The 12,156-nt window shown below is 58.1% G+C and overlaps 1 protein-coding gene across 2 annotated transcripts in view; it reads right to left on the bottom strand.

Annotated features, from left to right (window-relative positions):
• Positions 1-5,281: 5,281 nt before the first annotated feature.
• MOB2 (MOB kinase activator 2) overlaps positions 5,282-12,156 on the bottom strand; it is a 72,892-nt gene continuing 66,017 nt past the window's right edge. For both annotated transcript variants that reach the window (XM_017874691.1, XM_017874690.1), the window contains 2 exons: positions 7,114-7,238; positions 5,282-6,316 (listed from right to left, as the gene is read on the bottom strand). In XM_017874691.1, the coding sequence (XP_017730180.1) occupies positions 6,000-6,316; positions 7,114-7,238 (442 nt within the window). In that variant the 3' untranslated portion in view covers positions 5,282-5,999. The remainder of the gene's footprint in view (positions 6,317-7,113; positions 7,239-12,156) is intronic.

The following is a 12,156-nucleotide window of genomic DNA, read 5'->3' on the forward strand; positions in this document are numbered from 1 at the left end:
TCCCAGCACTTTGGGAGGCCGAGACGGGTGGATCACGAGGTCAGGAGATTGAGACCATCCTGGCTAATGCGGTGAAACCCTGTCTCTACTAAAAAATACAAAAAAAACTAGCCGGGCAAGGTGGCGGGCGCCTGTAGTCCCAGCTACTCGGGAGGCTGAGGCGGGAGAATGGCATAAACCCGGGAGGCGGAGCTTGCAGTGAGCTGAGATCGGGCCACTGCAGTCCAGCCTGGGCGACAGAGCAAGACTCTGTCTCAAAAAAAAAAAAAAAAAAAAAAAAAAAAAAAGAAAAAAAAAAGATGAAACAATTCCTGGTGTTACAAAGCCTCAGAGCTTGCAGGAGGCGGCTGACGCCCATGTGCCGGCTCCAGGGTGGGACGTTGCAGCTGCCCTGCTCCCATCCCCTGCCAGGGAGCTCACCACAAGTGGCCTGGCCCTGCCAACCCGTCCTGCCTTCCTCCAGTGGTGTGGTGCCCAGGCCCTCTGCCCTAAGTCCAGCGCCTCCCCGCTCACTCCAGTGACTTCTCCCCCTCCCACCCCAACTCCCCCCACCAACCTAGGTCTCTTGGTGTGATATGGCAAGGGGTCGGGGTCAGCAGAGAGCCAGAGAGGAGGCAGCCGGCAACAGAAGGGAGAACCAGTGGTGACCTTCCAGGCAGCGGGGCCTGCTGGAGAGTGGGCAGGGCTGAGAGACGTGCCGGGAACACGACCTGGGGAGCCATGTTCGTGGCCAGACGGGCCCGGGAGACTATGCTGTGGGTCTCATGCCGGGGAGTTGGGCCCTCTTGTGCACCTGCCCCTAAGACCCTGTAAGAACACCTTGGCCTGATAGGTAGATGCATCGTCTCCTATGGTTTCCTATCACCGCCATAGTTAAGTTATTGCAAACTAAAAAGCTTAAAACACCAGCACCAGTCCCAGAGTCAAGGACTGGGAAGGTCTCACTCAAGGGGGTCTCCCCGGTCTAGAATCAAGGTGTGCTCCTCCTGGAGGCTCCAGGGGAGGACCTGTGGCCACCTGCATCCCGAGGCCCGGGGTCTCCACCTTTGCAGCCAGGAGCGTGGGTGGAGCCTCCTCACAGCTGTGTCCTGTGCGCCCCAGTCTGCGTCCAGCTTCCACAATGAAGGCCACGTCCTCTCACTGGGCCCAGACCACCTCTGCCTCTCAAGGTCAGCTGACTGCCTTAATCCCACTGCTGCTTTCATTCTCCTTTGCTGCCGGGGGGCACGTTCACCTCCACAGGACTAGGTGTGGACACAGCCGGTGGTGAGAGATGTCTTAGGCCGACCACAGTACCCTTCTGCTCCCCCTGCTTCACACCCATGCCACATGCATCCCTCCCCTCGCAGCCCCAACAGTCTCCACCGAACACAGCACCCAGTCCCGTCCCAAACCTCATGTTCAGCTCATCAGTTTACAAGTCCAAGTCGCACCCTCTAAGCCACCCCAATCAGGTATGGGTGACACTCTGGGCCTTCCACCCAGGAGCAGTTTCCGCTCTATCGGTGGACCCCAAAAGCTAGAAAACAGTTACCTGCTCCCAAAATACAACCGGAGAACAGATGCGGAATGCCAGTCGCAGACATTCCTGTTCTCAAGGAAAGTCTGGCTGGGTGTGCTGGTCCAGCACTTTGGGGGGCTGAGGCAGAAGGGATCACCGGGGCCCAGGGGTTCACGACCAGCCTTGGTAGTGAAACTTCACCTCTACAAAATATTTCAAAACCAGCCAGGCATGGTGACTCGCACCTGTGGTCCTGGCTGCTCAGGAGGCTGAAGAGGGGGACGTCTGAGGCTGCAGTGAGCGCTCCAGTTTGGGTGACAGTGAAACCCAGTCGTTTATACGTGCATACACACCCACACATACACACCCACACACACATACACACCCACACACATACACACCCACACATACACACCCACACACACATACACACCCACACACACACGCACACACATACACACACACACATACACACCCACACACACATACACACACACACGTGACACACAGAGAAAGCTACAAGGTGCCTGTGTCGCCGCTCCCAAGAAATCCGAAATCCAGCTGGGCATACTCCTTCAGGTCCCGGCAAGGCCTGGGAACTCCTGTGGGTCCAGGCTCTGCCTCTGTGCTGACACCTCCACCCTCAGGGCCACGTGCTCTCTGTATGAAATGTGGCAAGTGTTTGCAGCTGAACAGTTTAGTCTGCTTCCTGCCTGCTGATTTTTGGGGGCCCAAGAGGCTTTCATCACATCCCCTCTGCCTCAGTCCAAGCCAGCCAAGTTTCTGATGGTGTAAGAGCCCCTCGTAGTTCCCACGGGGCTTTACTCCGTAAGACCCGAGGCTCGTCCACAGACCTCCCACAGCTGTCCCTGCTTTCAGCATCTGCTTGGGTGACACGGAGCATCCACCAGCCACAGGCTCGCCCTCCTCCAGAAGCTCCTGGTGTGGCCGTTACTCCAAGCACACATTCCTGACAGTGAATCCCCTGACATCAGCATCTTTAGCTGAGAATTCCCGACGGCAGGGTGCTCACCCCTCTGCTAATGTCTTTCCCTCACTTGGCTGACCTCAGCAGCGAAAGGGGGCCAGGCTGACCGCCCACGAGTGCGGCCCACACATGGCAACGGGACAGAATATAGCTGTGCCTCTGCCCCCATTGACAGGGGGCTCTCCCTGGCTCCCGTTCCTTCCTTTCCCTCTAGCTCCCACCTGCACCTTTAACCCCACGTCTGAGGACGGGTGGGTCATAGCAGCTGTGACTCTTCTCAAAGCCCAGGCTAGTTCCTCTGAGCCCCTGGAGCCTCACTTGCCTCCATCCTTCTACCACCTGTTTAACAACATCACAGGCTTTTTCTATCACCCTCGAAATTCTTTCAGCCTCTGCCCGATGCCAAAGCCACTTCCACCTTCCTAGGTGTTTGCTGTAGCAGCGCCTCATGCCTCGAACCAGAATCTGCCTTCATCTCCTGTTGCTGCAGTTGCCACGAACTTCGTGGCTGGAGGCAAAACGAACTTATCTCAAACGGGCCTCACTGGGCTAGTCAGCAGGGCCGCTTCTTTCTGGGCTCCTTCCTTTCCCAGCTTCTAGGAGCTGCCTGCACTGCTGACTCAGGCCCTTCCCACGCTGTCTTCCTCCGCTGCCTCCCTGCTCAGTGCCCTTGGCCCTCCTGACAACACTGGGCCCATCCAGACAACCTCCCCATCCCCAGGTCAGTGATCGGGAACCCGATTCCATCTGCAGCTTCCATCCTCCTGTGCTATCGAAGGAGACAGTCTCTCAGGATCAGGACACGGATCTCTTTTGGGGACCATCATTCTACCTTTCAGAACAGAGACCTCAGAGACTGAGTGAGCTGGGGGGTGAGGGCTGAGCCCCCTCAGTGTACAGGCCACCTGTTCACAGAAGGAGATGGAGGCAGAGGCAGGGAGGCTTGGCCAGGACTCCAGGTCTTGCAGCAAGAACCCATCCCAGTGGAGGACAGCGCACAGCAGTCCCCTCAGCCCAGGAGCGGGACCGTCCACCAGACTATGGCCTAGCAGCAGCGCCCCACACCCAGCGCCAGCTCTCATCCCAGGAACCCTTCCCAAAGGAACTTGTGCCCGCAACTCCCACGTGCCCTGGGGACCCTGCAGCTGCATCCTAAATGTGAGACCGGCATGAAGGCGCACCCTGGACACCTCCTAAGGCCGTCCCGCAGGCTCCACACACATTCCATCTGAGGCTCCAGCTGGAATCTCAGTGTCCTCCTAGCCCCTCCAGCCCCTGTGGAGCTGGTCCCCAGACCCCTGTGCCCCGCAGCACTCTCAGTCCAATCTTCCGCCTGGCCTCCGCTCGGCAGCCAGGCCCCAGCTTTGCCAGCATACAGCGACCCAGGCTGTGTGCCCAGTTGGCTCCCCGTGGCCTCAGCCAGGAGCTCCGTGCACACCCCAGCCAGGAGCCTTAGCCAGAGAGGGCAGCTCACCAGGCCACCCGTCTCCGTTCTTGCCCTCCCTTGCCGGGAGACCTCCTTGCTGCCTAGGCCAGTGCTGGTCCCTGTCTCAGGCTCCTACACTCAGCCCCTTCAGTCAAGTTCTGTGGGTGTCCTGGGGCCTCCACTCTGGGGGTCTACGCAGAGCATCAGGAGACAAGGGTAGGTGGCACCCAGCAGGCCTCCCTCTGGGAACTGGGTTTGGCTCCAGGTACTGACTCACTGTGTGGCCCAGAGTCATAGTCAAGTGTGGGTCCTCGTGGGGAGGTGGTGGGCGTGGATGTCNTACACTCAGCCCCTTCAGTCAAGTTCTGTGGGTGTCCTGGGGCCTCCACTCTGGGGGTCTACGCAGAGCATCAGGAGACAAGGGTAGGTGGCACCCAGCAGGCCTCCCTCTGGGAACTGGGTTTGGCTCCAGGTACTGACTCACTGTGTGGCCCAGAGTCATAGTCAAGTGTGGGTCCTCGTGGGGAGGTGGTGGGCGTGGATGTCGGAGGAGATGCCGCCAGCTGACTCCAGCCATGTTGAGAAACCCAGAGGCTGTCAGTTCTCGAAGTGGGAGGCAGAGACAGGGCAGGGGAAGGGACTCTGGCCTGTAGCTCGGTCCCTGGGAAAGCCAAGAACGGGCCTGTTGGCCACAGGTGCATCATGCAGGCTGAGCCCAAGGCCAGGGGAGCACCATGACCCGGGCAGGCCCCACTAGCTAAGCAGGGGGCGGGGGGCTGTAGGAGGTCCCTGTGCAGCAGGTGCCATTGGCAGGGGCCCACAGTCCTGAGGTCTGTACCAACTAGGCCCTGACCCAGGAAGCCCACTCTTCCCACTTCTCAGCCCACTCAGGTCCCGATAAGCCCCAGGCCTCAGTTTAGGGCCCCTCTCCCTGCAGCACGTGCCTACCCACTCCCAGGCTGAGAACACAAACCTGCTTGCCCCTGGTCCACACTGTCCCGGCCAGGAAGGGCCCCTGCGGCAGAGCCACTGTTTCGGGCTGGCTGGCCCAGAGCCCTTCGGAGAAGATGTCCCCAGCTGACTGCAGCCACATTTGAGGGTCCCCGCCACCAGCATGGGGAGAGGCAGGTGGCTGAGGCAGCTGGGGAGGGCGAGTGACACGGGGTTTGTGCTTCCCCCACGGCACCTGCAGGCTGGCTGTGGACCCTCGCAGTCAGTGAGGGGCGAGTCTGCTCTGACCCCCACTCTCGGGGCAGCCTCCGGGGTGCCTGTTCCTGAGGCTGACCACCAAGGAAGTGGCCGGGCTGCCCACAGTGTGTGTGTGGGTGGAGGGGCGGGGAACCGAGACGCTGAGACGCACACAGGCTCTGACCTGAGAGAATTCTTTTTATTACGAGTGAACAGATGAACTAAGGTAAGCGGGTCTCAGCCTTCTGCTGGTGCAGCATCTCCACGCAGGGCCTCAGCCCCATCCTGGCCTTGCCTGAGGACTGCACCGTGGGCGTTCCTTGGGCATGGAGGAGGCAGCAGGAAGGGGCAACAGGAGCAGGTGCAGGGCACCCCGCACCACAGGCCTCCCCCACCTCTGAGCTGCCAACAGCCAAGACTCCTGGCAAGGCCAGGAGAGGAGGGGGCGAGAGGGAAGAAGGGGTCTCTGTGAAAGCAAGCCCCACCCCCAAAGCAGAGCAGAGACCCAAGTCTGCAAATCACACCCTCCTGGGGGAGACGCCCCCACCAAGTTCCTCCTTGGAGGCCAGCAGCACCCGAGGGAGGGCAGGGGCTGCACGGAGACCAGAGAAAGGAAAACCCCACAGAAGAAAACTCAAAGCGTCAGTCCCACGCGTGTCTGCTGAGCGAGCGAACGGGCCCAGAGGCTCCTCTCTACAAACGCCACGCATCCATCCGACGGGGCCGTAGGACATGGCCGGGGCTGTCTGCATCTGTGCAGCCGACACCAGCGCAGCCTGGGGCCTTCTCAGACCTCACCACACGCGTGCCAAGCACATGTGTGCACACGCAGATGCAGGAGAGGACACACACCACCGTCTTTTTGCACACGTGCGCCCCTGTCCAGCCCAGGCGGCTCATCTCTCCTTCACGTGGTTCTGTGCTCCCGGGCCCCCGCTGCCGGCCCCATCCCCGCTGCCCCCACTGTGGACCCCGCCGGCCCCGCTGCATAGCACCTCGGTGAGGTCGTCCATGATGGCGGTCTCTTTGGGGTCCAGCAGGTTGAACTCCCGAGCAAAGAGGATGAAGTGGACGTAGAGCGTGTTCAAGTGTCCGTGCAGCTCCAGGGCTAGCGTCTCCTTGAAGTGGGCCCAGTAGATGTGCGCCAGCACGTGGAACAGATGTCTGCAGATCTTCCTCACCAGGGACTCAAAGGAGCTGGGGAATTCTCTGCCTGGGGGAGGCCACTGTGTCACAAGCTGCAGATGTCCCTTGGCCCCAACAGAGGCCAGGCCCCTGGAACCCACCCTGGTGGGTCTGGTGCCTGCCACCCACACCCTGACCCTGCCACCCTCGGGGCCTACAAAGTCCCAACAGCAATAGCTTCTGCCCACCAGCAGGCACCACAGGGACGTGCCAACCCCAGGTCCAGGCTGCTGAGACCTCCCTGCGAGCTCAGGCTCCGGAGGCTGCTCCTGCCCTGAGGGCTGGGCGCTCACTGGGCCATCCTGGTCACCTCCTCAGGGAGGGGCCTGTGACTGGGCACTTGGGTCCCCGTGTCTCCCTGATGGACACCTGGGGCCCGCTCTCAGGCCAGGATGGAGGTGGCGATGGTGGCACAGGCCTCTCCTGTTGTCCCCTGCTGTCCTTCTGGCAGCATGGGGGTGGCGTGGAGCCCCACCACATCCCACCGAAATCTGGACACAGGCTCCACAGCTGATCCCCAGCCCAAGCCCCCACAAGGTAGACGGTGGTCTCTGAGGGAGCGGCACAGACCAAGAGGGGCCCAGAGCAGCGGCATGGCCCAGAGGGCCAGGGAGACGGGGGAGACGGCCCTCGGCCCTGGCTGGGCTGACTCCTGCCCAAGGGCTCCAGCCTCACCTCACAGCCCAGGTGACTCCATGGTAAGCAGGGGCTGGGGTGGTGCCGCTGCCGCCCTCCGTGCCTCTGCCCCTCGCAGCACAGGGGTTTGGTCCTGAATGCTCCCTGCACCCCCGTGAGGATGACCGCCCAGTGCTGGGGGATACGAACCGTATTTTGTGGGGAACACGTCCTCATCCGTCACCAGCTTCTGCACGGAGCTCATGACGAAGTCAACGTACTGTGGGGCCGTGCACTTGACCTTCTTCCCCCGCTCATCATACCAGTAGTACTGTCTGTGGGGACAGAGACACGGTCAGGGCATGCGCCTGCTGCACACCCACCCAGCCAGCGGGTCCCACCTGCTCATATGCAGGCAGAGGCGGTGCCAGCAGCAGAGGTGTGGCAGACTCAGGCGTCTGCCTCCTCGGGCAGACACATTGTCCCCGCCGTCTGCGGGGACCACACTGCACTCCATGAAGGGGCCTGCCTGCGCTGACTTAGAACCACGCCAGGATCACGCTGGGGACCCTGCCAGTCACATGGCTGTACATGCGTGTGATTAAATGAAAAGGGTCATCTTCGTTTTCTCCACTTCTAAGCGGCTTCAGTTGTATTCATTCACACAAATGTGTGCTGCTGTTTTTCTGTTGCATTTTAAAAGCACAGAGGCTCCTTCTCTTCCCAGGAAGCTGTGCTGTGGCTCATCAGCCAGGCCCCACCCTTTGGGAGCACCCCGCTCTGACTGCTAGAAGCCAAGTCCCTCTCTGGGGAAACCAGGCAGTGCAGTGGCCTCTGTGGCACCTGCAGTCAAGAGACTGGCCAGGACAGGGACCTGGCCCCAGAAGGCCCACCCCAAGGCCTCCTCTTGCCCCTGTACACAGGGCTGCCAGTCATGTCAGACTCATGGCCCCAGAGCAGGCTGGAGCATCCTAGGGACACGGACACCCTGAGTTTGCCACTTACTGTTGGGTCCAACCATGACAACAAGGGTGTGCTCTAGTTCATGTAAACATAAGCTGATACCCAGCCCCTAACACCCCTCTAGCCCCAGCACAACACCAAGACCCAGGGCACCCACCTGGTGGCCACCACCCCTCTCCCCTGCCATGTTGCTGGACCTCAGTCCTCCAAGGCTGTGCCCACAGCGGCTGCCCCCGCAGGCCTGAACCAGGGCATACTGGGGCCGATACCCACCCACAGGCAGTGGAGAGTGCTGTTGGGAGTGCTTACACCTGAGACACAGCCAACACTATGGGTCGGGGTTTCCTCCCTGAGAGCCAGCTCCCAGCTCACCACAGGTGGGAATGGGCCACACAGCACAGGGCAGTACTGGCCACTGAGCAAACGCCCCCTCCACACCGAGACCACAACCACCATCGTCTCCACTGCCCCAGCTAGACCGACCGGCAGCCTCCCAGTACTGGGCTCCACACGAACCGCTCCCACCCTCCTCATCCAGCCACAGTTCCTCTTGGAATGGCCCCGGGTGGGGCAGTGCCGAAAAGGATGGATCCAGGCTCCACTCCGGAGGCCGTTCTTCTCTTAGCCGGCTCCAAGCATCATGCCCTGGGTTCCAGAGCCCACCAAGCACCTGGGGAGATGCCCCAAGGGCTGAGACAGGGCCACTGGGGGCTCGCCCACTTCCCGCACAGCCAGAGAAGCCATCCTTCCAGCTGGACACAGGACCTCTGGTGTCTCTGGACAAAGGGCCTCTGGTGTCTCTGGGCAAAGGGCCTCTGGTGTCTCTGGACAAAGGGCCTCTGGTGTCTCTGGGCACCCCTCTGCTGTGTCCAAGAAGCCCCTCAGCCTGTGCACTGCAGGTACCAGGGGGGTCACCAGAGTTACCAAGAGGCTAGACGATGACATTGCAAGCCCTGCATGCTGGCACTCCACCCTCTGCAAGAGAAACAGCCACCAGGCCACCTCCCAGCACCACCAGGGCCCTAGGACAACCCCCTCCCAGCACCCACCTGCAGAACGCAAACCAGCTCTCACGTGTGCCCTGTGTGGGGCTGAGTCCGGCCACCCGAAGGGGAAGTGTGGCCCCAAAATGGACAGGCCATGAGGAGGGGGACGCAGTGCCCACACCTGCTTCTCTGGTGCCATCCTTGCCCTGGGGCAGCTCTGCATGACCTTCACGCCCACCTGCCCAGGCTGTAGGCCTCACCGTGGGCATCGCCACCGGGCTGTCAGACCCTCTGAGAATGCAGCGACGACAGTCCTTTCAGTATCTGCTCCTCGAGAACGATGTGGAGAACGCACATATCCCCACCGTCCCGGGGTTCCCAGATGGTGTAGGGGAGGCCCAGGCCCCTAAGGGCCAGACTGGGGCCCATGTTTCCAGGACAAGAACCCAGCCAGCACGGCCCAGCAGTCTGCAGGAGTCAGACACTGGCTCCAGGGACCCTGACACTGCACGCTGACATCTGACGCATCTGGCCACAGGTATGCAACAGGTCTCAAAACAGTGGAGGTTAGAGATGAAAATCCTTTTCCACGATGCAAACCAACAGAAAGTAGCAACTGAGGGACACTGCAGATTGTCCCATCTGTTCTGAAAGATGGAACACCACTGTTTCCTGTACTTTTTGAATTATCAGTAAACCGTTTCTGGTATATAGTTCTATGAATTTTATCCACACATGGACTCACGCATTCAAGACCACAATCAGGACACGCAGTGGCTTACGTGACCACTCACAGCTGTACTGCTCTGTCCCCAGCACCCCAGGGGTGGCTCCTCAGGAATGGGCCGCAGGAAGGAATCGCACCGTGAGGGTCCTCCCGATCTGGGACCCTCTTGCAGTAGGTCCCTGGGATGTAGTCACGTGGCGGGAGTGTTGGGAGTCCACGGCTCCTCACTGCCCACATGCAGCCCCTGCAGACGGACATGGCGTGCTCATCTATTCACCTGTGTCCCTGCCAGCAGAACAGAGTGCCAGGTGGCCACACCCTTGCCAGCACCAGTGTCCCAACCGGCATGTGAGCAGCCAGACATGGGTCTGCTCATGGTTTCAGTTTGCCTTTCTCTTTTTTTTTTTTTTTTTTGAGACGAGTCTTGCTCTGTCGCCGGTCTGGAGTGCATTGGGGGGGGGTGTGCCGACTCAGCTCACTGCAAAGCTCCGCCTCCGGTTACGCCATTTCTCCGCCTCAGCTCCCGATAGCTGGACTACAGTGCCCCCACCTCGCCCGGCTATTTTTTGTATTTTAGTAGAGACGGGTTTCACCGTGTTCGCCAGAGTCTCGATCTCCTGAACCTCGTGACGACCTGTCCGCCTCCCAAAGTGCTGGGATTACAGGCTTGAGCCACCGCACCCGGCCAGTTTGCCTTTCTCTAATTGCTAATGACACACGATTGCCCCAGCTGCCATCCTCGCACCCTCTTCGCTGAACTGTCTGCTCATTTCTTTTGCTGACAGTTAACTGGACTGTTTTGTTTTCTTATTGCTGAGTTGTATACGTTCTTTATGTATTCTGGATATCAGTCCTTTGTGGGATGTATGATTTGCAAATGTTTTCTCTCCCAGCCTGGAGTCTGTCTTCTTTCTCTTAAAAGTGTCTTGAAGCAAAAGTTCTAAATTTTGATGAAGTCCAATTTATCGGTTCTTTTCCATCAATGGATCACATCTTTGGTGTCAATCCACGAACTCTTTGCCTAATGTCATGAGAATTTCCTATGGTTCCTTCCAAAAGCTTTGTAGCTTTTCCCAATAGCATTTGTTGAACAGGCTATCCTTTCTCCCTTGAATTTATTTTGCTTTGTCAAAACTCTGAGGGCCCCATTTGCGTGGGTCTATCTCCGGACTCTCCATCTTTATCGACAGTCCTCTATCTCTGGACTCCACTGTGCTCCACGGAGCTGTGTATCCGTTCCTTCGACACTGCACACTGTCTTAATTACTAGAGTTTCACAGTAAGTCTCAAAAGTGTGAGATTCCTCTAACTTATTTTTTCAAAATCATTGTAGCTATTTCAGCTAATTTGTCCCTCCACGTAAATTTTAGAACTAACTAGTGTACACTTGAACTCTGCTGGGATTTGGATTGGAACTGCACTCAATCAACAGATCAGTTTGGGTGACAATTTGTGTTTGCAGTCATCTTCCAGGTGATAAGCGCAGCACGTCTCTCCATTTATACAGAACTTCGATTTTTCTGCATCAGCATTTTGTAGCTTCCAGGGTGCAGATTCTGGGAATGTCTTGTTAAGTCTATAACTAAGGATCTCATTGTTTTGGAGCTATTACAAATGGCATTTTAAATATTAATTTCAGTTTTCAATGTCACACCGCTGATATCCAGACCTATGACTGATTTGTATGTGCTGACCTTGCCAAATTTATTATTATTATTATTCTTTGCTACAATCCTTGAGGTTTTCCCAATCATACTATGTGTGCACAGGGAAACAGCAATCCCCCCTTCCACAGGGATGCACTGCAAAACCGCCAGGGCATGCCTGAAGCCACGGAGAGCCGCAAACCCCATATATGCTGCGCTTTCTCCTGTACATACATTACTAAGATAAAGCCAGGCGGATTTGATTGGCTGACTGAGATAGGGTCTCGCTATGTTGCTAAGTTGGTCTTGAACTCCTACTCCTGAAGTGACCCGCCGCCTCAGCCTCCTGAGTAGCCAGGATTACAGGTGTGAGCCACCACACCCAGGGTAACTGATAAACAGGACAATCAGTTGCAGTGAGTGGCTGGGGTCGCATCTCAGGGGGTCCCTTGCTGGCCCCCTGCAGGCTCAATGGCCACACGCTGCTGCTCCCATCCTCTCACCTCCTCCACCCACAGATCCAAGTACTCGACACGCACTGTGGCTGCCACTTTTGCAGTTTCAGGTGTCACAGCAAAATTAACCTGACTTTTTTTTCCCTCCTTCACAATTTCATGAAGAAGAGATGTGTTCTTACCTTAGATCTTAGCAACTTCACACACAATCTTTTTCTTTCTACTCAAGAACTTTCACCTTTTCATCTTTAGATCAAGGAAGCACTTTCTGTCTTCTCTTTGGCATATCTGAATTGCCAGCACCATGCTCTTGTGCTTTGTGCTGCCTCAGGTCACAGAGAGGCGACCTGAGCATGAGCACCCTGGCACTGCAGCAGTGGATCGCTCATGGGGGCCAAGGCACAGCTGGGCCGAGGGAGGAGGACGCACACCTGGGGCAGGACGGTGGAGACCGCATCACAAGGCTCAGAACAGTG

The sequence above is a fragment of the Rhinopithecus bieti genome, unplaced genomic scaffold (assembly GCF_001698545.2).
Source record: "Rhinopithecus bieti isolate Rb0 unplaced genomic scaffold, ASM169854v2 scaffold_9449, whole genome shotgun sequence".
NCBI classification, from domain to species: Eukaryota; Metazoa; Chordata; class Mammalia; order Primates; family Cercopithecidae; genus Rhinopithecus; species Rhinopithecus bieti.